This window comes from Micromys minutus, assembly GCF_963924665.1.
Source record: "Micromys minutus genome assembly, chromosome: 18".
Lineage (NCBI taxonomy): Eukaryota > Metazoa > Chordata > Mammalia > Rodentia > Muridae > Micromys > Micromys minutus.
The window spans coordinates 52,394,268-52,420,450 of NC_137953.1; the positions used below are offsets into that span (position 1 = coordinate 52,394,268).

Consider the following 26,183-nt stretch of genomic DNA (forward strand, 5'->3'; position numbering starts at 1 on the left):
GTGAGGTAACCCAGTCACAAAAGAACAAACATGGTGTTCACTCACTGATTAGCAGATACTGACCCAAAAATCTTGGAATACTCAGGAAACAGACATTATGAAGCTCAAAAAGAAGGAAGGCCAGGGCGACTTCAGGGCGCAGAACAGAGCCCAGCCCATCTGCCACTCGAACCAGCAGCTCCCAAAGGTTGAAAAACTGGTGAGTAGGAGATGTAGGCAGCCAGGGAGCAGAGAGATCTCTGCGGAGTGCACATGGAAAGTGCACCCTCTAACCTGCCTGATCCAGGGACCAAGAACAGAACTTTGGAACTTCAGTTTCCACCCAACAGCGACTTCAGGGCGCAGAACAGAGCCCAGCCCATCTGCCACTCAGACCGGCAGCTCCTAAAGGGTGAAAAACTGGTAAATAGGAGATCTAGGCAGCCAGGGAGCAGAGATATCTGTGGAGTGCGCACAGAAAGCACACCCTCCGACCTGCCTGATCCAGGGACCAGGAACAGAACTTTGGAACTTCTGTTTCCACCCGGCGATTCTGAGGCACAGAACAGGGCTTGGCCCATCTGTCACCTGGACCAGTGGAGATCCAGGGACACAGACCAGATACAAGGAAAAGGCGAGAACATATCACTGACAACAAAATGGCAAGAGGAAAGCAAAGAGTATATCCCAAGGAAACCAAGAGAACCTGGCAACACCAGACCCCAGCTCCCCCATAACAGCAAACATTGGAATGCCAAACACTCCAGAAAAAGAAGAGGAGGACCTGAAATCATACCTCAAGATGCTGATAGAGATACTTAAACAAGAACGGGAGGAAAAGCAAAACGATTCAGAAGCTTTTAAAGAGGAAACAAGAAAAACACTCAAAGAACTCAAAGAACTAGAGGAAAACAGAACCAAAGAGATGAAGGAATGGAAGAGGGAATTTAAAACGGAAATTGACACAATAAAGAAAACACTGAAAAAGATAACCTTAGAGGCAGAACACCTAAAAAAGAAATCAGGAGTCACAGAAGCAAGCACTTCCAATAGATTACAAGAGATCGAAGAGAGAATCTCGGGGGCAGAAGAGATCATTGTAAACATAGACAAAACAGCCAGAGAAGATGCTAAAAAACAAAAACCTCTTAACGCAAAATGTCCAGAAAATCCAGGACACAATAAGGCTGAACCTAAGGATAATAGGAATAGAAGAGGGAGAAGAGTATCAACTAAGAGGCACAGTAAATATCTTCAACAAAATCGTAGAAGAAAACTCCCCTACCCTCAAGAATGAGATGACCACAAGCATAAAAGAAGCCTTCAGAACCCCAAATAGGTTGGACCAGAAAAGAAATTCCTCCCGACACATAATAGTCAAAGCACCAAGTGCCCAAAGCAAAGAAAGAATACTAAAAGCAGTAAGGGAAAAAGGTCAGGTAACATAAAGGCACACCAATCAGAATCACACCCGATTTCTCAGCAGAGACTATGAAAGATAGAAGAGCCTGGACAGACATCATGCACACCCTAAGAGAGCACAAGTGCCAGCCCAAGGTGCTATACCCAGCAAAACTATCAATCACCATCGATGGAGAGATGAAGATATTTCAAGACAAATCAAAATTTACACAATATCTGACCACAAACCCAGCACTACAATAAATTATAGGTGGAAAACCCAATACAATGAGGGAAAATACAGCCTAGTAAAAACAAGAAAACTCATAAACAAGAAAACCAAAAGAAGAAAAAAACACAGACACAACTCAACCCACAAAAGCAATAATGGCAGGAAACAGAAACAACTATTCCTTGATATCTATTAACATAAATGGTCAACTCCCCAATAAAGAGACATAGGCTATCAAACAGGATACATAAACAAAATCCAGCCTTTTGCTGCATACAGGAAATTCATCTCAGAGACAAAGACAGACACTATTTCAGAGTAAAAGTGTGGGAAAAAAACTTCCAAGCAAACAGCCCTAAGAAGCAAGCTGGAGTGACCATTCTAATATTGAATAAAGTAAATTTTCAACCAAAAGTTATCAAAAAAGTTAAGGAAGAACACTTTTTACTCATTACCAGGTAAATCTGTCAGGAGGAACTCTCAATTCTTAACATATATGCTCCAAATAAAAAAGCACCCACATTTATAAAAGAAACCCTACTAAAGCTCAAAAAATACATTTCACCCCACACAATAACAGTGGGAGACTTTAATACCCCACTCTCACCAATGGACAGATCATGCAAACAGAAACTGAACAAGGACACTGCAAAACTAGCAGAGACTTTGAACCAACTAGAATTAATAGATATCTACAGAATATATCATCCTAAAGTAAAAGAATACAACTTCTTCTCATTACCCCATGGCACCTTCTCGAAAATTGACCACATAATTGGACACAGAATGAGCCTCAATAGATATAAGAAGATTGAAATACTCCCATGCATCCTCTCAGATCACCATGGTCTACGGCTGATCTTTAACAACAACAAAGACAACAAAAAGCCCACATACACATGGAAACTAAACAACCCTCTGTTAAAGGATAGCAGGGTCAAAGAAGAAATAAAGAAATTAAGGATTTTCTAGAATTCAATGAAAACGAAAACATACCCAAACCTATGGGATGCAATGAAAGCAGTACTAATAGGAAAACTCATAGCCCTAAATAGAGGCCTAATATCCAAGGTACACAAAGAACTCAAAAAGCTAGACACCAGAGAATCAAATAACCCTATTAAAAATGGGGTATAGAGCTAAGCAAAACGTTCTCAGTTGAGGAACATCGAATGCCTGAGTAACATCTGAGGAAGTGCTGGACATCCTTAGCCATCACGGAAATGCAAATCAAAACAACCCTGAGATTCCACCTCACACCATTCAGATTGGCCAAGATCCAAAACTCAGATGACAACAGATGCTGGCGAGGCTGCGGAGAAAGAGGAACACTTCTCCACTGTTGGTGGGGTTGCAAGCTAATACAACCACTTTGGAAATCTGTCTGGCGATACCTCAGAAAATTGGATATAGTACTACCTGTAGACCCAGCTATTCCACTTCTGGGCATATACCCCAGAGACACTTTAATACACAACAAAGATATATGCACCACAATGTTCATAGCAGCTCTATTTATAATAGCCAGAAGCTGGAAGGAACCCAGATGTCCTTCAGAAGATGAATGGATACAAAAATTGTGGTACATATACACAATGGAATACTACTCAGCCACCAGAAACAATGACTTAACCAAATTTAAGGTTTGCACTCCCCCAGAAACAACTCACAGACTGTATGAAGTCCAAGAAATAAAGAAAACAAAAAAATATATACATATATTTACAAACAAGAAGACTTTGACTATTTCCATGTTGCGTTTTGTTTTGCATGTACTTTACGCTTATTGTAACTATTAGGTTTTCAATGTATACTGTCAAGCCCTTGAAAAAAATCAAGTACTGACTAAAAAAATATATTCATATGGTTTTATGTAAAAATTATTTTAATGTCTGAAAAAGCAATACTGACAAAAATGTATATTTTTAAGCCAAAAATGTTTAAAATCTGTACATTTATCTTTGTTTTGTAAAATAAAGTCGTTTAAAAAAAATTGCAAAAAAAAAAAAAAAAAAAAAAAAAAGCGCAGGTTTTTGGTAACAGTCTCCTGTTACGCAAAATGATTTCCTACCTTTCTCACAAACCAGAGCTTGTGCCTTACAATAAAAGAGTCTGGTAGTCACCTTGAAAAAAAAATGTATTCTATAATTTTATGCAAAAATGCTTAAAATCTGTACATTTATCTTTGTTTTGTAAAATAAAGTTGTTAAAAAAAGAAGAAGAAGAAGAAGAAGAAGAAGAAGGAAGGCCAGAATGTGGATGCCTCAGTCCTTAGAAGGGAGAACAAAACACTCACAGGAGGAAATACAGGGACAAATTGAGAAGCAGTAATTGAAGTAAAGATTATTCAGAGACTACCTCACCTGGAGATCCATCCCATATGCAGCCAGTAAACCCATGTACTATTGTTGATGCCTGGATGCCTCCTCCTTAATTATTAATTTGATTTTATTATATCCATTTTCCTCAAGTAAAACCAAAGAAATATATAATGCAAACTCTTGTACCTGACACTTATGCCAGGCTGCCATTTAACTTTCCCAAGAACTTTATTGTGTTATTTTTTTGTCTTTAAAAAAATTTTTAAAGCTAGATTTTCTTTTCCTTTACAGTCACAGATCACACATTTAAACACTTTTCAGCATCCTTGTAATTAAAATACTGGTGTTATTTGAATTACACCAGTTAAAATATTGAAAGTTAGAGAGAGATCATTAACCAAGAATGATTTTTAAGAGCACATGAAGTGGGTTAGTTGTTTAACTACTCTGTACACAAAGCCAGGCATTGTCTTTGAGAAAGGAGATGTCCCAGACTGTGCTATCTGGTGAATGTCAGGCCAGTATGGCCTATAAAAGGACAATTTGATGGTTAGTGTTAATTGGTTACTCCACAGAATCTAGAATCACTTTGGGGGCTGGCTGGTCTCTGTACACACCTGTGAGGAATTATCTATTTTAAGTGCAACTCCTGCAGATATTTTTTAGAGATATCGTCTAGACTCTACATAAATAACTGGAGGCAACCTAGCAAAGCTGAAAGAGAGAGAAGTGGCCCTCGTTGAGAAGAGCACAGCATTTGTGTATCCAGTACCAAGTAATATTCCTGAGACATATGTACAAGTAACTTTGTATATGCTCAACAGCTTATAATTGCTAATATTTTAAATATCCAAATATGCACAGTAATGTAATAACAGCAGATCTTAAACGGCCATGAATTTGAAGAAAAGCAGAGAAGGGTATATGTGAGAGTTTGGAGGGATGTAATATTGGATCATAATTTTAAACGGAGACCTGCAATTTATTCCCCATTTCCAGGAATCTTGTCCATATCATTAACTAAGATCAAATAATTATCATGAGGTATGAATATTTAAGCCAAGGCTGGACGACAACCTGAATGACTGACCTTTCTAACAAAGAAACTTTCATTACAGGTTTTTGTGGTTCTTGATTCTTAGTATCTTTCCTTATTTCACTAGTCAGATGTAGCAATTCATGAAGGTTTGCTTTTTTACTTTTTGTAGAACAGTGCTAACAGATTATCTATCATGACTAACACCTTAAGAGGACAGCAAACCTTGAGTCAGAACACACATGCCTAACTGTTGAACTCCAGAACTCATTGGTTGCTTTCTCAATCACAAACACTCTGATCCAGATGTGGCTTTGACAGAAGTAAGCTGCAGGCATGAGACATAACCTAGAAGGTATATCCTCTGGAGCCAAACATGGCCTAAAGGGCAGGACAAGCTGAGAGCTCAGTTAGAGATCAATGACATTTTTTGACCAAGCTCTGCCTACAATGCTACTTCTAGTAGCTAGCCAAACAATATATAAAGAGCAAATAGAAAAATAAAAATTGTTCATTCTTGAATTGTCTCTATCTATCATTTTCTTTCTTTTCACATCCTATGATGACCACAACTGCAATGGCCACAGTATCTAACAATGTACTAATTTCTATGTTTGGTTTTACTTAACAACTGTACATTAATTTAGTGCTATCATTTTTCAAACATAAGAAATTCACTCTCAATGCCATTTCGTCCTTATCATTGGGATGCCCTTATTCTAAAGGGGTTAGACAACTCAATGGAAACGTTTTACAACAGTAAAATCTCAAAGTGACATGGGGCCAGCGCACAGTGAAAGCTCAACCAACCTGGTAGTCAGAAACAACTCCCTATAGTAAGCAACTAGGTGTCCGGACCCCATCACCTCATTCATGTGCTGTCCCAAAACATGCAAACAATAAATCAATCAATAATGGAGCCTTAGAAAGTTACAATATTCAGTAGGCAATAGAAATAGTTTAATCAATAAGCTGTATTTATTTACATTTTAAAAACAAGAACTAAAGCCAGCAAATACCAGTGACACTAAACTCATTTCCTTAGTGAGGGTTTTAGTTGGAGCCAGAAAGTGTAGGACTTACCAAGCATCTTCAAGGTCCTTGTCTCAATCTACAATACTACACACAAAAACTACAGTTCATATTTTGAAATAAATGATGTATCTAAGCAAAAACATTCCTGTAGTAATTGCTATGTAAGCAGGCATTCTCTCAGTATGGTCTGATACTGGCAAACTTTTATCTTAAAATGTCTCTAATAGTTAGATGCATTAGAGTCTAATTTATCTTTCCCTTGTGGATACAGAAGGATAAACTTGATATTTAGTGTGAATGTTAAACACTTTTCTTTATGTAGATATCATCAACTAAACCAAGTTTTAATACTCTTTTTTAACAAGTGACAGATTCAGAAATGTATGGATTAAAATATAAACATTTGTTAATAAACAGAATTATTATAGCATTTTAGAATTTTTCAATCTTTTTATATACTATGGTTCTAATAAAACTGCAACCCAAAGACAGCCTATTTTTCTACTTACCTTTATATGCTACAAATTTGAGAAACTGAAATATTTGTAAGCAATGACTATTAGAATAAAGCACAAACATAATTTGAATCATGAAAAAAGCAAAATTATGTTTAAGGGTGAAGAATTGCACCCACCCTGAAGTGACTCAGAATCCATCTCACTCAGGACATTTGTACTGTTGACATTTTTGAAAGCACTACTTAATGTGTACCCTCGTCCATATCTCAAAAATCAATCAATCAATCAATCAATCAATAAGCTTGGGACAACTCAATTTTTTTTTCTGTTAAATTAAAAAAGCTAAAGAAAATAAACAAAAAAGATATACATGTGTCTTCATGGGTCAAGAAAGGAAGCTCTCCAAAGACTAGCTCATCCTGATAGGAAATATCATTAGGTCTTTGAAAACGTTGCTTGTGGGGCTTATGAGATGACTCAGTGAGCAAGGAAACTGACTACCAGGACTGAAAGCCTTCTCAGATCATACATGGCGAAAGGACAGATGCGACTTCTGCAAGGTGTCTTCTGATTGTACTTGAGTGAACACATACACACAGCACAAACATACGCACATATACCCGTATACATACATAACTACTAAATATACACACATATACCAAAATAATAACAAAAATTAAAACTAAACCACATATCAGTAATTATATATCAAAATAAAAGCACCAAGTATCACTACACTAAAGAGAAATTATCCTTGAAATAAAAGACAGAGTAGCAAAATTTATTAAATTACTATTCAGAAAATCAAATGCCATTTGGATACAGTTCTCCCTTGATGAATATTTTCACACTTGTTTTCATATCTATGAGTTTACTACTTCTGTAAATGAATGTGCTTGTTCACAGTCACTGTGGTTTTGCAGCATATGATCATGATCATTATATTTATATGTATATGATATTTATCATTATATATATGCTCATATTACATATATATAGTATACATATATAATCTGAATGTGATTTTCAGTTGTATATATACTCATATAAATCTACATATATATCTTTCTATTTTGTAAGAAATATATATATATATATATATATATATATATATATATATATATGTATGTATATATGTCATGTTTGTCTCTCTCTACGGACTTGTAGAAATAATGATTACTGGAGTTAGCGGAACATTTTCTTCAGCAGTAATGGTCACATATTTCTGTAACTAACTATTGGGCCATTCACAGAGAAGTAGGATATAAAAGTAGAAAGGGTTATATTTGGGAGGGAGTCAAGAGTGGAAAATGGGACATTAAAATGTAAAATAAAAAAAAACTATTCTGGTCAAAAATACATACATGAATATTATTTGTTTATTCATTTGCTTTTTTTTTTTCAAACAGAGTTTTTTCTACACAGCGCTGGCTGTAGTGGAACTGGTTACATAGACCAGATTGGCCTGGAACTCACAGAAATGCACCTTCCTTTGCCTCCTGAGTTCAAAGTGTAAAAGCAGTACATTGCTCTACTCTGCTAACTTGTTACTTTCTGAAAGAAGCAAATAATCACTTTACAGATTATTCATATGTCTATTTCCAAGTAACTGAAGTAATTGAAGTATTTAGTGAGCTGCATGCCTGTGTGTGTACACGCACACATTAAAAACAGTACCTTTTATTATTATTCTAACTCATTTCTTTAGAAACCTGTTCTTATTTCTCTAGTATATGACTGTGTAGTTAGTCAAAATTGTACCATTTTTTTTACCAGCTAAAGAAACTATTTGATTTTCATCAAGAAATTTAAAAGAGGTGCTCATATGAAATTTAAGTACTCATGGATTTTGCTGAGTTTTACAGCATCTGTAATAATATATGAGGAGACTTGGTTATCAGAAACACTTTTCCTGGCTTTGCTTTTGTTTCTTCTTTTAGTCTGTGTAGACTAAAGAGACCAGGCTTGGAGTTGCTAGTTGTGAAGATGCATTGTTTGCATTATAAGCTAAGAGTCAGTTGCTGAGTGTTACAGCTTTCATTGAAAAATTGTGAGCATAATACATACAGTAACCATTCCCTAGGATCAGGCGAGTAGCAAATTACATTTCTTGTCTATAAAACTGCTGCTGAGCACAGTACTCCGTATGGGAACAGAGCAGACCTCGCTATATACATGAGTGATGAGCGGTACTGTGGGGACTCCTTCTAAAACACACATGTAATTATGTTGTGAACTGCTCGAAATGACTGTTTCCTGCTCCAGGATAAAGCATCACATCCTATTCCAGCCTGCAGGCCGGCCTACAGACCTGCACAGCCCACATGCCACCTCTGCAGTACTGCCCCCACTCTCCTCCACGGTCCTTTCACCTGTGGGCCTTGCCCACCTCCTTATCTTTCACACAACTTCCTGCTCCTCAGAGTCATCCAAATACTTCTGCTCTTTATGAGTTACCATTGTGTTGTTTGCTTTCAATACATTTTGTCTTCTCCCATCATATAACTAGCACATATTTTCAAGGCTCAAATGTATTGCTACATAATTTCTGTATTTTCTTCCCCAAAACTTATGTCCTTGAGAGAAGAAAAGAGAGACTGGAGAACAGATGTGCATGAAACCAACTACACATTATTAAATACCATTCACCAACATGAACTGCAAAATATCTTCACAGAGTCTAGAATTCAATGGACCTGCTTTTAACTGAATGTCAGCCAGGGTACAAATAGGAGATCTATATTCCGCTAAATAACAGAAGCTTTAAAAGGCATCTAAACATTTGTCAACTTTATAAAACTTTGATGACAGCTTTTCTGGTCCTGTTTAAAATACTTAATTCTTTCTTGACTGTGACACTCGCCTTTTAGTGTTAAAAACAGAATGAAAAAAACTATGCTTATAAAGAAAAATATAAAAAAAGAATCTATGCATAAAAAGAAAACTTTTACAGTCAGAGCTGTTGCTACAACCAGATAAAGAGTTCACATGAAGCACAGTCATTTTTCAACAGTCTGTCTGGCCCATAGCTAATCTAATGACTCGTTTTTAAATAACTATAGCTGAGTAATGCTTTCACGTATAGAATTTTAGATCAATTATGATGAGTTGATTTTCAAAACTGTTGTATCAATTTTAAATAAACTGAGTTGTTTATAATATATATCAATAAATCATATATATGAATACATTACATTCCCATCATTTACATACATATTGATTATAATATATTAATCATCCATTATCTATGCATCTATATCAGTTATCATTATGGTATGTATTAGTATTATTGTATAAGCTACCAATCACATATATGTTTGTGTTTTTGTCTATTACCTATTAATCTCTGTCCATAATGTCATCTCTATGCATTTATTATCTAATGACCCATCATTTCCCTATCTTCTAAGACAAATAATTAGGTCTTATTATGGAATTTTCAAACAAGATTTATTTAAGAAGTTTTTGCTTCCTATTATTTATGTCATTTCATCTTATCCCATCCCAGACAACCTTCTTTCTTTTCATGGTGCATATAACCCTTTGCACTTCACATCCACGTTTCAAGCATCTCTTATTCTCTTCCTATGGTCATTTATACTTTCATAGTCATTTACATGATCATAACTTCATATGTACACATAATAAAAGTTAGAATCTACATTCTAGAGAGAACATGTAGTTTTTGTCTTCTCACATCAAGGGTGGAAAAAAGAAAAAAAAGTGCAGTGGCTAATAATGTCATCAAACAACAAATATCCAGTTAGTTTATTGGCTGTCACAGCAATAAAAGAAAGATTTTGTCTTGAAGGTTTCCCTTAGGAATGAAGCATGCAAAATGTCTAAGAGAAAAGTAATGCATTTTCTTGCTTCTAAATCTTTAGAGGAAAGAAGAGATGAAACGCTTTCCAAATCTGGCTCTGTATAATGATGTCTATGAAGACATAATAAGTGCTTAACCAAGGATAAGCTCATTTCAAACAAGAGAGGAATAAAATATTATAAAACGTGTAAATTGCTAGGAAGTTTATGTCAGAAATGTCCGTGGTGGTGTGGAAGATCTTTAGTGAGTGACATTGTGTGTTTTAAGACCATGCCCTTATCTCAGAAGTCCTCCAGGTCCATGAACTTTCAGATGTGCTGAGGAAGCAGGCAGTTCGTCCACAAATGGAGTCTCTCACAGTGTGCTCACTAGTTCACCTGGTTTTTCCAGATGGGCTCTTTCTGCTTTGAAAGTAGTTTGAATCAGCATTTCCCAGTTATTCTGTTAGCAGACTCCAAATATTATAAATACATTTGAAGTTCAGGTCTATCAGTTTTAAATTTGTCAAAGGATTATCTGACTTGGACATTTCTCCAAAATGACAAATGAAAATGCTTGGTGAGCTTCAGTGTTTCTCCAAGATTAGGGAAGAGATCTCTAACTTATGAATGCAGATTTTTATTGATCCCTACACTAAGTCAGAAACTGTATGAAGTGTGTTTGTATTAGTTAACAACATGTTTAGTAACACCCTTTGATTTGGAAGTTTTTATTATGGTGGGAAATACAAAACCTAAGAGAAAAAGAAATAATCCTTAAAGAAGTGACAAGTTCAAGTAGTTATTATGTTGATGTTCTAGTAGAAAGTAAGTAGAACTGAGGTTTAGGGCAGATGCTAGGTAGCATTTCTGAACTAGTCACACTTACTCTGAATTGTGAAGGTTTATAAAAAGCTCTCTAAACAAAAAACTGGATATGGGTTCCAGAAAATAAGCTAAGTAGAAAGACCACAGAAAACAGAAGAGTAGTTCAGTGAGCTGAAGAAAAAAAAAGCCATGGAAAAGCTACAAGTGGTCTTTGAGTTGTACATTCAGATGGAAGCTCTTGGTTCTGGCATATAAAGTAGATGGGGAGGGTTGGGAGAGATTTATTCCACAGGTAAAGCAGAAAGATCTGAATGTTAATCACTAGCAGATTCATATCTGTTATCAAAGTATGTACATGTGGAATGGGAGCAGACATAAGAGATTCCCCAAATATTGGCAAATTCAATAGTCTGAGAGACATTTTTGTAAACAGCAAAGATCTTGCCAATGTAAAGACCCATACCTAAGGTAATTCTCTGATTTCTACATATGCTCGGAAGATACAGCATACAAATATACATGTATTAGCTCACATAGACACAAACACACACACACCCACACACACACACACACACACAGAGAGAGAGAGAGAGAGAGAGAGAGAGAGAGAGAGAGAGAGAGAGAGAGACCTAAATATTGTAGATGAATGCAATAGTGTAGAAATCAGTGCTTAGTGATAATGGCAGTAATGGTAATAGAATATCACTGACTTCAGCATGGTTGATGGCATGAAGAAGGTGAATTATTTTTGATATACTTTGAGTGTAAAAGAAAAGAATTTGGTCAGATGGCAAACAAGAGTCATAAAAGGAAGATGAAATCAAGGAAGAGTTAAGACATGGAACACACTATATGGTAAACATGTCCAATGCAGCCATATGGCTACTCACACCTGTTGGAAAAGGTAACTAACTGAGTGACAAGGACACACAGAGGAGTTTCATAAGAGACAGAGCATAGTGAATCCAGGTTCTCTTTGCTTAAGAAACTACATGGATTCTGCACTGGTGACACAGTTTGAAGCTTTTAACCTAAAAAAATAGCTTATCCATGTAACAATACTGGAATACAGTGATTTTTAACATTAACAATGAAACAGATCTCAGGTCAGATAGGTATCTTAGAAATATTAAGTTTAAAAGAAAGAATATCCTAGAAAACAGAGAATACGTTTTGTGGTTTTAAGAAAAGGAATGCTTCTTAGAATCCTAACACAAATCCCAGAAGTCAAATAGCAAATGACTCACATATTTGAGAAATACAAACTTTGAATGTTTATATGAAGAAACACCTTTGTCAGGAGGCTAAGGCTGAATGAAATCGGAATGTCTGATATGTGACATAACTTCCTGTCATTACTAGAATGTAAAAACATTTTTCTAAAGAAAAAAATCATGGACTATCAGAAGAAAAGACCAGGCAGTTCACACAGAAAAAAAGAGGTAAACAAAGCTTTTAATCATGGGCAATTTTCCTTCTCACTATTTAAAAAATATGCAAATTAAAGTAGCAATTGGATGTCATTTTCACCTCTCAGGATAAGTGAATATTTGAGAGATTAATAATGAGCCATGTGAGCAAGTCAGGGAAAACAACTCTTCTCAAATACCAGAGGTTCCAAATTTATACAGCAATTGTTAAAGGAGAAAATCTGACCATATCAATTAAGAGTGCAGAACCACATCATTTCACATAATGATTTCACTGCCAGGAGTTGTTGCTATGCTGTAGGAGTATTCACGCTGGTTAACAGTCACAATGCTGACAGTGATATCAAAATGTGGCAAGAGCCTACATGTTGCCCCTGAGGGCCTTATTGTGCTAAGCCTTTAAGATACTGAAACATTTGAAAATTCATAAACTTCTGGGCATATACCCCAAAGAAGCTCCAACCTACAACAGAGACACATGCACCACAATGTTCATAGCAGCCCCGTTTATAATAGCCAGAAGCTGGAAAGAACACAGATGTCCTTCAGTAGGTGAATGAATATAAAAATTGTGGTTCATTTACACAATGGGGTACTACTCAGCTATCAGAAACAATGACTTTATGAAATTCTTAAGAAAATGGATGCATCTAGAGAATATCATCCTGAGTGAGATAACCAAGTCACAAAAGAACAGACATAATATGCAGTCATTGATAATGGGATACTAACCCCACAAAGCTCTGAACACCCCAGACACAACTCACAGACTATATGAAGTTCAAGAAAAAACAAAGGCCAAAAAATAAAAAAGCATTATGTTTAATCTTTACACACCAAGAAAACTTTGACTAATTCCAGGTTACATCTTATTTTACATATACTTTATTCTTATTGTAACTAGTAAGATTTTAATGCACACTATCAAACCTTTAAAAAAATCAAGTACTGACAAAAATGTATTCATACACTTTTATGCAAAAATGCTTAAAATCTGTACATTTATCTTTGGTTTTTTAAATAAAGGTGTTCAATTTATAAAAAAAAGATAATTCATAAACATGTTGGCTTTAAATAAAAAATACAAAAAATGAATGTAACTCAGAGCATGACACATTTAATATCTCCGAGGACAAAGCTGCCTTTTCGAACATGCACCTGTACAATAAGAGTGATCCACAGCTTAGAATATATGTTTTCTACATTTGAGAAACAGCATGTATTAGCAGAAGGAGGTAAACACCTCAAATCCTCTTTCCATATAATTTCTGATATATCATTGAGTGTTTTGTTGAGGATATAGTAGTTTACTCAAGTGACATCACGTGTTGCCACTTGAAAAACTCACCACTTTACACTTAAGTCAATATTCCTTAGCTGTCGCCCTCATTTATTTAGAATTAGGAAACATGTCAACAACAACCATAGAAAAATTGCCTGACAGATAAAGACAGTTTAAAGCAATTTTTTAGAGAAAGTAATCACGGTTCTTCATATTCTTAAATGAAATAATTTGCCTATAGAAGTGCGTAGGTTTACCAATTAACAGAGCATCTGTACCTAAGTGCCGAACAGTTGAGTCATTTGATTATGTTTTCTAAATAGTAGCATTTGTGACAGGAAATTGTGAATATGAAGTAATAGGAGTTTCAATTTTCACCAGTGAGACTTTTAAAGCCTTTGCGTGATATTTTGATTTTCATGGAAGTATCAACCGGTGAGGTAAAATGCAGGGCATTTTGCTGACACAATGGAAAATCATTAAAAATAAATTCTTACTATTTACTTTAAGGTGTAAAATATGTGTAGCCACATAAGCTGTAGGTCACTTTGTTGGTTTGGGATTTAAAAAAAAAAAACAAGAGTAGCTGTCAGGTAGGTAATACAGTGGTTCAGAGAAATGATCTTAAGTTCTAATAGCAACGGTGCTTTGTGGTCTTGGGTATATTTTCTTAAGTGTTTGAATATTCTATTGCTATTAAACAATAAAAAGCTATGGTTACTTTTTATAGTTTTATAAAAATGAAGGCAACACAAAGCTGAAACCCCCTGTAATAGCTCTTTAATATCATGATTATTATCAGCAGGGGCCAAATATGTTTCAGAGAACAGGGAGTGCTCATCACTGAGTCCTGCCAAATATTCAAAGACACTAAGGACCAAGAAACAATTAGATTTAATCCACTGAACGTCACCAGCGACTTTCAAAAACACAGTGTTTCAAAAGTGGTAATTACAAAGAAAATGATAACTTCTTCTAAAAAAAAAAAAAAAAAAAAAAAAAAAAACAGAAAGAACAGATACAAGTTATGCAGTGCTTTCCCATAAGGAGAGCACTTAAAGCCCTTCTGATTTCAGTAGGAGAGTCGGAAAATGAGTCCAAAGGCATCCCCTTCAAAGAAATACAACTATGTTTCCCATTAGGTAAGAAGAGACACAGTTTGCATAGAAAAATTTCAGAGATAAAAATCTAATTTACTCAAGTGAGAAAACTAAAGATGAAGGACATCTTATCTAAGTTGGAGAAGGTTCCTTGATAGCTGTAGTACTAGGACTTTTGTGTGACTGAGATTCATTGAGAGAAGTTGCTCAAACATCGAAGACTATCCCTTTGCAAATGTATATTCACACATGATACACTAACCACACAGTTTTTGAAATTCCTTTCCATCCTTCAACTTAATGTAAAATAATCATCCATAGAAAGTTTCCTCTCTTAGGATGTAATAAGGCTGATAAGTAAAATCTTGGATTTATGAATATAAATTAAACAGCTATCTGTGAGATCATAAAGCATTTCTATGAAGTATCAAAAATGCATAATATATATAACCTTTCTTAAACCGAAATAGAAAATACAAGTACATTGAAATATTAAGATTGACTCTGAAAAAATGTTCATTATAATTGAAAATTTCATTGAATTCTAAAGGCAAGTGAATTTTTCTTCTATTCACCTTACTGCTTTAATTCCTCCTGGGTAGCCATCCCTGTCTTTTGCTAATAGGTGAAGGAGCTGGGTGTTAAGAAATGTACCTTCTTATTTTGCAAATTCAAACTCTGTCCTTCAAAAGCCTGATAATTTCCCCTCCCTACCTCTAATTAAAAGATAAAAATGATCTAAAGCAACTTTCCCAAGAAAGTATATATTGATAGAACATTTGGGTGGTTATTAAAAATAATATTTTTCTTCTTCCAAAGTCCAAATGAACACACTAAAGAGAATAGATAAAATGAACTACAAAGGGTGTTACAGTTTGCCTTACAGTTCATGATTCTACAGCGTTGAGAAAGCTAATCCTCCTTACTTAACATATTCCCACAACTTTTCTTCCAGACTCTCTGACCCATTTTCCTTCAGCTTTCTTTGCTTGGCCATTTTTCTCTCCTCACTTTGTAAGTTTTCAGTCATTCAGGGGTGGGAAGCTCCACCGTGCTTTCTTGCTGTGTTTCCTCCATGGCTCTGGCCTCCACAGACTGTGTCTGCTCTCCACTGGAACTGAGAGGCCTCCACCCTGCATAGTCCTTGAGAGCCTTCATCAGCTCAAAAACAACCAGTACACATAATGCTCACCTTCTTCACCCAGAACCGTGCTGGTGTGTCTACTCTGTTCATTAGTCAGTATCACCAGTAAAACATTCTTCTCCTAACGACATTAGATGTTAGCTAAGAGTCTATTCTTGCCCCACTTTCCTGCCACCCTGTCACACAGACCTCGCCAATCAGTAAAGCCTGACAAACATTCTGTATTAGGAATATATGAGTTCTTCTCTCTCCTGGTGCTTCTACTTTAATCTAAGCATCCGTCACTTTAAATTGCATTACTCTGACATTTAACTAATGGGACTTCCGTTTTTCATTATTTATCCTTCCAAAATGTTTTCTTCTGCCACCCTATACTCTTTGTAAATGCAAATTTGATCATGTCCTTATGAAATTCAAATAATTTATGAGTATTCTTTTCCCTTCCATGGGGGTCTCCTTGAAATAGCTGTAGGTTTTCTGCAAATGCACAGAAATTTGTTTCTTGCCACACCTGTTCCCTTATGCATTTTTTACTCCCCCAGTCCAAACAAGCTCAGAAACACCTGGCTTCCTGTAACTGCTCTCTGTTCTTTCTTCAGATGACTCAGCTAGAGGCTGAAATGAAACCCTGATTAGACAACAACAAGATGTGCCAAGCTTGGTGGACTCACCATTCCTGTGTTCTTCTATGTCATAGCAAGAAGCTTTCCCTTCATGGTGCTTTTTCTTGCTTTGTCATAATTTATACAGGACCTAACCTGCCTCTTTCACCCCAGTATAAGCTCATGAAAGATATCAGCTACTACTAAAATGTTTTGCATTCTGAGGTTTGTGCATAGTATCTTAGGTAGAATTTCTTTTTCTGAATATGTTTAATGAATAAATAGACATATCCATCATTTAATCTCATAAATGAATAAAAGGATTCTTTACCTAATATGATTTTATCTTTGCTCCATCAGTCACTGGGATGTGATTAATGTTGCCCAGAACTGCCTTGCTCTATTGCCTTCAAAATATTGCAGTTAGGGAAAGGATAAATGGAAATTTTCTTCTGTTCAATTTGAGCAATCTCAATACAGATGTTTTGTTTGGCATAACCTTCCTGGTAAGTTTGTTGGAGCGGCACATAGAAGACCTGATTAAAAACACCTAAAATCTCGGACAAGCAAAGAAACTACTTTGAGCCAGATGATATACAGCTAAAGTGTAAGTAAGGCCTGTCTTCTCAGACTGTTTAGTGTAATTGACCTGAAGCAAATTAAATCATATTCTGTGAAAGCAGTCCTAAAACTAGAGCCCGGTCTCAGAACATAAAGTAATACTTCATTTGCAATTTGCCTTTAAAATCCAGAAAGATGATGGAATTCCTTTGTATGCAAAATATGGATAAATCTTAACAGATAGGCAAATGATAAATGGGTGATGGAAAAATGACTTCTCACTGGAAGGAAGTGAACATTCTTTTCCTCTACCTGATATAAACAGAGCTTAGCAAAACACCAATTTGGGGACAAGTAAAAAGTTTTCTACATTTTGTGAAAGTTTCCAAATTTTTCATGTAACCACTCTGAAATATATCAATTCTAAATTTTATAAATTATAAAATTCTGTGTTATTTGCAAAAGATGCAACTGAAGCAATGAGACTCATAATTTTGTCATTAAGCTTAGATATGTCTTAGGGGACATAGAATATCATGAGACTAAACAATAACTTAAAGCAATTTAAGCTTTTTCTATCTATTCAAACGATAAAGCCCAATAAATCACAGCCTGGTAGCACATTTTTCTAAAAGCAAATGCAAGCACACTTACTTATACTGTCTATTTGATATCTCTCTTTTGAAGGATAAACACTATCTTCAGCCTGCTTAGGATTATTATTGTACCCTCATGCAGTCTCTTGTAAGACCTGATATTCCAAAAGTGGAAGAGAAACAACAATATTTGAGCACTGTTGAATTTGACTCCAGATTTGATAGTAGGAGATCCTTAACCTCAACATGCTCTTCCTGATGTTTAAGAGGGAACTCATATGAAGCATATTGTATGTAATCTCATATTCTCTGTAGATTCAAAGAAACCGAACAACTATATTTTATGTACATTTTGACTTTTACCATTGCCCTTGAATATTTAAATTTTGCAAGGAAATTGTACAACAAAAGAAGTTAGATTTACCATTGATAAAAGAATACACATGAGCAGATATTTGTGAGTTCAAGGCCAGCCTGATCTACAGAATGAGTTCCAGGACAGCCAGGACTACCCATAAAAACCCTGTCTTTAAAACAGAAAACAAAACAAAACAAAAAAGGAAAAAAAGAAAGATGTGAATGGTATGAGGTGTGGTGGCATACACCTCTGATATCAGCACCTAGGAGGCCTGAGGCAGTAGGATCATGAATTATTCATTAGCATGTGCGACAAGAATGTTATTGCATCTCAAAACTAAACTATGTTCTTCATGGTTATGACAGTGTAATTTACAATTCTTTAATGTCCCGAACTTCTCTGTCATCATCTGATAAACAATTAAGCAGATGGTCTAAGCAGAGAAATAGAACGAAAGGACAGCATTAGAAACTAGGTAAACAAACATTCCGGTCAAGTGGTCCTCTCCTAAGATGGTGAAAGGAGAAATCAGTCGAGAACTCTGTCATTCTCTTTGGCGTTTTAGCTACATATCTGGTCTATCATCTGCTTCCCAATGTCCATCTTTACCTTAAAGCCTCATTCTCCACACAGGATATAGGAAGGTGATGTCACATAGCTGATCCATCAAGTGATTGCTGACAGGATGCTGTTCCTATAGGTAACTTAAATTCATATGTAATGTCGCAAATGTTTCTGTATTTTAGAAAGCTTGGTTATAAACAAGTTCAGTTGTTTGTTTACTAGTTTTCGTAAATTTAACAAATCCATTCTCCAGCTAAAGAGTTCTTAAATAGTGAAAATATATCTGCAAAGTTAGTCTGCTGTGAGTTGTATCAAATGTTTTGTAAGAATATTATCAATTTTCTACAGATAGAACAATGTTGATACTTACACAAAATATATTTATTTAAAGATTTGAATTAATAATGAACACAGAGAATATTGATTATATAAGTCTGAGATATTTGTTTTCGTTATTTTGTGTGCTTTCTATGGATGAGAATAATGAAATGATGTATATATCCACTGACACCCAATTTTTGAGGAAAAGTACCACATGTTATACTTTCTTTAATTGAAATGGTTATAATTTTATCATCTATACTTCTAATTTCCTTTATAATACCCAGTGAAATTTTACTTTCTATCACTACGAATACTTAAGAACAAAAAGCACTAACTTAATTTAAATACTGCTGAAGATAAAATATAACTAACAATAAAATTACTGCTTCCTCCAGCAATATGGTATTTAGACCCCCAAAATTGCTCTGTTTGAATTAATCATGTCCAGTTTTATAAGCTGGGGAATTCTATATATTTAGTAGTTTGGTGCTTTTTAGAAGACTAACTTAGTTTTGGTCCTGATAACCAGCATTAGATTATATCTTTTTAACAGGTAACCAACACATCTTATTCTTAAATCTGTTTTTGGTGTGAGCATAGCTTTCATAAAAGAAATGTATCTTTGTACATTTGTACTTTGACTAATATTTCTTAGTCATACAGAGAAGACTTATGCTGGTAAAGATTCAGTATGACAACACTACAATTAAAATATTAGAGTGTAACAAATATTGTTTATATTCATTCTAAAATTACATGTTGGAAAATCAGTCTCTGCCATTACAAAGAAAAAAAACCCTGCATGTTAGATTTCCAGATTACTCAACTTCAAGGTCTATTTTGACCCTTTTGTACTAAAACCCATAGAGTTTGAGAAACTAGGTTGACCTATAGGTGTTCCTTAGGTTTACCTGTAATTAAGTGGGATATGTGCATGAGCTTTGTGTCACTCTATATTCAACAAGCACCGAGCACCTGATTCACACTCTCCACCGCCTGCACCCAAATGAAGCTTGGATTTACATAAAGGGCATTTGGTATAGTAATTTATCAAGAATAAATATTTCTTTTTTTTCTAGAAAACATTTTTGCGTATTTAAAATTTGTTTTTAAACATATTTCTATACGTCTACACAGAACTAATTGTATATGAATGTGAAAAACATTGAATTGCCAACACTGTGAAACTTGAACATATCTAAAGTTACTTTAGTTCCCTCAGTGTTTGCATGTAGGAAGAATATCCTCTGTATCTCATACGTTTCAAGTTCTATTAAAATGCAACCAGCTGCCACGCTCTCAATTTACCTTTGCTTTGCCACTACCTCTTCATTTCATGCATATTTTGTTACATAACTAAAATATTTCTAGTTAAAAGTGGTAGTAAATGAGGTTAACTAATGGTCTGGTAGCAAAAGATTCAGTGCTTTAGAGTTTTAACAGCTTGAATGTCATTGTGCAATCATTTTGGCTGTTGAGATGTTAATTTGTGAAAACAAATCACAGTGTTCTACAACATTTAGAAAACTTACTCGAAATTAAATGATATCTTTCAAATGTAATTTTCAGTGGATTATCTGTCCTCAAATATATTTGGACTATCAATTAGTTTCCATGCTGGTAACATTTGACAAAATCTTAAGAGAGTCATGAAATTAATAGAAAATAAGAATGAATGAATAATAAATAATAATAAATAAATGACAATCACTTCTTAAAGAGAATGTTTCAAGTTGAATTGTGTAAAATGTTGATACCTCATTTAATACTTGGCATATGCTGAAAATAAGTCATAAAATGTATAGATAACTATCCACAAACCTAGCTATAATTCCCATGTATTTTGGCTTAAAATAAACCCCCTTTGCTTTACCATCAGTTTTATCACCAAGTAAAACAAACAAGCATCTGTCACCAAGTAGTGAGTATAGGAGTATTGACAAAACTTGACAAAAACAGACAAGCAAACAAACAACCTAACTGGAACATTTTTTAAACTGCCAAAAGCTTCAACACCTGCAGGAAATTGAGTTCTAAAATGTAGGAGTAAATAAATCTCCAAAAGAAATAGCCATCCTGTTATCTGGTAGATGAATTAATGACAAAGAAATATGAATGAAAATACTGTTCATAAAATGGATAACTTCCTTTGCTTAAACCTAGTTTCTGTTACACTTCTGTGTTCAGTTTATTTTCTTGTCCTAACAATTTTTAATTAAGAGACTTTCAAATTTGGTGCAGTAGAAACAAAGCACATACCGTTTTATGCAGGAACCAACTCTACATATCTCAGATAATGCCAAAGCATTGTAATGCAGAAGTCGTTATGCACAGAAAACCAAAAAGCATCTGAAACATGTCCACACTTAAAGAACCCAAAGCAAGCGCAATGCCATAGATGGATTACATCTCAGTGTTTTACATTAATGCAATTAGTTAGCCTTTTCCCCCACAACAAGTCCATAAAATCCTAATGGGGGCCATCGATACAACCGTTCCCAGTAGCATCCTGTGGGGTCACCCATTTGGCTTCATTATGTTGGAGATTCATCTGGATTGGTTTTAGAATCCAGGTAGCTCCGAGACAATAATGGTGGGTAATGGGGTAGGTTCCATGCAGTTCCATGAATAGACATCCATGAAGATAGCAAGAGACATGTACAACCTCAAACATAAGGGCAGAAAAGCCTCCAATGACATCACTGGATCTAATGTAGTATCTACTGGCTGACTTAAATGTATTTCCCACATCACCACTCTCTGGCATCGTCACCATGCTTTTTACTACTGGGAAGAGCATGTTTCATATTTAAAAGGAAGACAGTTACTTACTTCAGTGAGAAATCAAGAAGTAGAAGGCAAAAGAATGGAATAAAACACTAAACCGAGTACAGTTTTTACTAGCATTCAGAAGACAGGAACTACATGTAATAGAAGAATTCAGCTTATGTGACCAAGGCAGGAAGATTAAAAGGCAGGAAAGGTCAAAAGAGAGAGAGAGAGAGAGAGAGAGAGAGAGAGAGAGAGAGAGAGAGAGAGAGAGAGAGAGAGAGAGAGAAAGGGAGGGAGGGAGGAAAGGAGGAAGAGAAAGAAGCAAAGGAAGGAGACTAAACCTTTTTAACTATGATTTTTTTTTTCTAACATCATGGTTGGAATCTGAATTTTTCTTCTAGAAAATTCTTAACAAAGAAAGAATTCCCACTAGCTCATTTCAGTTCGCTTCCAATTTAGCTGTAATTTGTATTTCACTTACAGGCGTTTGTCACAGCAAAACTGTTGGCAGTCTCAATGTTGTCCACATGAGGTACCAAATTGAAGGGAGCTTCAGATGCATTGGGGCTGGTATTATGAAGAAAGATTGCCAGTCGAAAAGCAGTGTATTCCTGGTCTGTGTTTCGGATGAAGAGACCACCTATGAAAGACAGCAGAAAACACTCATTCAGTGATTCCGGTTTTAAATGTCACACCTAGCCCCATGACTGTCAAACATATCTCCGCCGGCAAACACACATAATTAAAGAGCTCTTTTTCAATATCTTAGGGGTTGCCTTTTGTCCCTGCAGTGCATGCTTCACGTTTTAGTCTTCAGGGCATTTCGGCTTTTTCATGTTTCAGTCTGTCATGATCACAATGACCTCTGAGACCATTTAGCGTGCTTTGCTTTCTTTCCCTTGCGCTCTTTAGGATTCTCCCATCACATCTTTGTATCAGGACATCTCTTCCAGCGGGGAGTATGCAGGTGAATAGACAGAGATTTCCATCAAAATACAGGACCAGAGCAAAGGAGTGTGAAGGCACAGGAGAGAGCAGGTTGAGAAGGGGGAGAACTTAGTTTGGCCCCCGAATTTGTGTAACTGGCGCAATTCGGTTTTGTGCACAGCACACACACACACACACACACACACACACACACACACACACACACATACACACACACAAATGATGCAGTGTTTTAGGTTGGGCTGGGCTGGAAGAAATTTAATAGCCGAGTCCCATCAACAGACCGGAGAGGAGAAAGGCAAGCACAGGGAGGAAGGGAGGGTCGCGAGAAACGGGGTTGGGGGCAGGAAAGAGCAGAAGCTTAAGTTAAAGGCAAAATAAAACCAGCAAAGGTTGCTCGAAAAGGCTCTAACTTTTTAATCTGCCAAGTGGCAAGGCAAGAAGGCAAGAGGTAAGGGCAGAAAACGCCTTTCTCCCCAGTCTCCTGCTGTAACGGGGAATTCTGCAGCTTACATTATAGCCAAACGTGGGTTTAAAAAAAAAGAAGACAGAAAAAAACACGAAAACCGAAAAACAAAATAAAACTCGATATTTCCTCTTGCTCTTCCAAAACGTGTTTAAAAGAAATGTACTATAATATACAAAGTCCATTTATTTATTTATTTATGCATTGATTGATTGATTGATTGATTTCTCTTTTCCTCAACTTCTTTCATTCCTACTTTAACCTACTGTAGAGCAAGAAGGAACTTGAGTCAGGGTTGGGTGTGCTACCTGGTGTCTATCTGAACTTGCACCAAGGTCTGTTGGTAAATGGAAGGCACCTCTGTAGGATTGCTTATCTGCAACTCATTTATCTCACTTTAGCCACATGCACCTCTTCCCCAGCCCCAGACTTCTTACCTATTTGAACGCTGCTCGGAAAGGCTCCCATGGCGAGTCCCCAAAATCCAGAAAACAACAAGACAATCTGCCTGCAAATAATCCTCATCTTCTTTGCTCCTCTCCCTGGCGCGCGCTCTCCTCTCTTTCTCTCACACTCTTGCTAAAGGCTTTTCAAAGAGGCATTGAAGACGATGGCGCTAAAATTCAAAGAAAGAGAGGGAGGGAGGAAGGGAGGGAGGAAAGGAGGGAGGGAGGGAGAGAGGGAGAGAGAGATTGAGAGAGAGAGAGAGAGAGAGAGAGAGAGAGAGAGAGAGTGAGAGAGAGAGAGAGAGAGATGGAGAGATGGAGGGAGGGAGGGGGAGAGGAGGGGAGAGAAATAGGAAGCAAAAAAAAAAAAAAAAGAAAAAAGAAAAAAGAAAAGGGGAAGAAGGAAAAGAAAAAGAGAGAGAGAAAGGTTTGGATGCTTTGAGGTTATGACAGCTTCCCCTCAACAATCCATTGGCAGCTGCCAGATGTTTCCCGCAGTCTCCATAGCCTGAGGGAGGTTTTCTGTCCTGCTGATAATGTACATGCAAAAGATGGTGGTGGCGGGTCTAGCTGCTGCTCAGCTCACAGGGATGAGACATGCGCTCTGTCTGTGGCTCACTTGCGCTCCCCTGCTCACATCCACACCGACGCGGGCACCACATGCGCTCCGCAGCTCGCGGCTGACCCCCACCCATACTACAGCTTCACTGAGTGCCTCCCCTGCCTCAGTACAGGAGTGCGCACTCCCACCACGGGCCCCTCACCCCTTGCACCTTGCTTCTCATCCCCACCCTCCTTTCCCCCCCTCTGGTACTCACCAGATCGCCCAGATCTTCTGGGAGGCTCTGAAGCGGGTCTGCAGATTGAGGTTTTTGAGTACACTCTCCCTGATCCCCCTTCCTCCTGTCTTCTCGGGTTTGCCGAAGGACCGGCTCTGGAAGTGGGCGCCCCTCTCCAGAACCACTCTTTTTCTTTTTATGCCCTCCAAACTGCCTTTGGCTTCTTGGTTGCGCTTGGCAGGAAACTAGCCCGGGGGGCCGGGTATGCCAGCCCGGATCCCGGGCTGGGGGGTTGGAGAGGAAGTTAGCACCTCCCCATGGTCTCAGTCCCCTGCCGCATCCTTGCAGGCTCTCGGGAGGACAGGCTGCCTCCCATCTCCCAGCCCTTTCCTCTCAGCCTAGCCCAGCCTAGCCCGCTTCTGCCATTGGGTTGCGCGCCCTCGAGCGCGCGAGCACGCGCAAGGGGGGGGGGGGCTCTATTCGTCGCTGCAGCTACAGCTGCAGCAAAGATTTCTCACCAACAAACAGCCTGGGAATCTGCAAAGCCCTTGATGGGAAAGGATGCGGTAAAGGTGATCAGAGGAGAAGAGCGAATAGGGGAACAAGGCAACAAGACAGCCCCTGGGTGATGGGGGTCCAGGAGGGAATTCAGAGAAGTTTACACATGGTAGAAAAGGGAGGTGTGTGTTAGGGGGTGGGCAAGGGAAAGAGGGGGAGGGGCCGGGAGGGGGGGAGGGGAGAAAGAGAAGTTAGCAAGAAACAGGATGACAGAGATGAAAATTCAGAGACCTCTAATCCGTTCTTTAAAAGGCACTAAGCAAAATCAGAAAGTAACATTGAGAAGCTTAAATTAAGAAAAGCCCTTAAAGGCTGCAATTCATTTCTGTTCAGTGATTCACCCAAAGGGATGCTTTCCTGCAGTGTGTATGTTGTAGTGAGTGTATTGTGTGTGTGTGTGTGTGTGTTGTGTTGTGTATGTATTCTCCATACACATCTCCTTTGCGTGGGGGGTTAGAAAGCTCACTCTACTGGCAGTCACCTCCAAGAAAGCATGCCTTTTGCAATGATGTCACCAAGTTAGTTTGAGTGTGTACAAGAAAGTGAAAAGTAGGTGATTGCCGTACCTGTAGGTAACATGGAAGACAGCTGTCTAATGTGCTGTATATGTTTTCATACCTCCCAACTCAAAATATGTCCTAAGGAGAAATAACTGTAACCTGTCTTCAGTGATACCTTTAAAGGTGGGGGAGGGCATGAAACCTCAACCCTACTCAAAAACTATAGACAACTGAGAAGTGAGAGTTGGAGAGACTGGCTTCCCACGGAATCACATTGATCAATTGCCCTCTGGCAAACAGTTAGCTCTGAAAATATACATACAAGTAGTATTGCATGGACTGAGCAGGTTTAATTTTTTATTAGTCTATGTATGTGCAATTTAAATATTATTCCCTTTTCCAGTTCACCCCTCTCCCATCCCCCCTTTCCCCTGCTTCTATGCGGATGCTCTCCCTCTCACCCACCCACTTCTACCTCTACATATGACATTCCCCAACACTGAGGAATCAAGCCTTCACAGGACCAAGGGCTTCTCCTCCTGTTGATGCCAGACAGTGCCATCCTCTCCTACATATGCCATCAATCACCCATGTGTACTCTTTGGTTGGTAGCTTAGTCCCTGGAAACTCGGGGGGGGGGGGGTGGTTCTGGTTGGTTGATA

The 26,183-nt window shown here is 37.2% G+C and overlaps 1 protein-coding gene across 3 annotated transcripts in view; it reads right to left on the reverse strand.

Moving 5' to 3' along the window:
* The window catches only part of GRIA4 (glutamate ionotropic receptor AMPA type subunit 4), a gene marked incomplete at both ends in the record, with an annotated part of 362,750 nt that extends 338,987 nt beyond the window's left edge, over positions 1–23,763 (reverse strand). For all 3 annotated transcript variants that reach the window (XM_080931806.1, XM_080931807.1, XM_080931808.1), the window contains 2 exons: positions 22,306–22,464; positions 23,676–23,763. In XM_080931806.1, the coding sequence (XP_080787932.1) occupies positions 22,306–22,464; positions 23,676–23,763 (247 nt within the window). The remainder of the gene's footprint in view (positions 1–22,305; positions 22,465–23,675) is intronic.
* Positions 23,764–26,183: the final 2,420 nt, after the last annotated feature.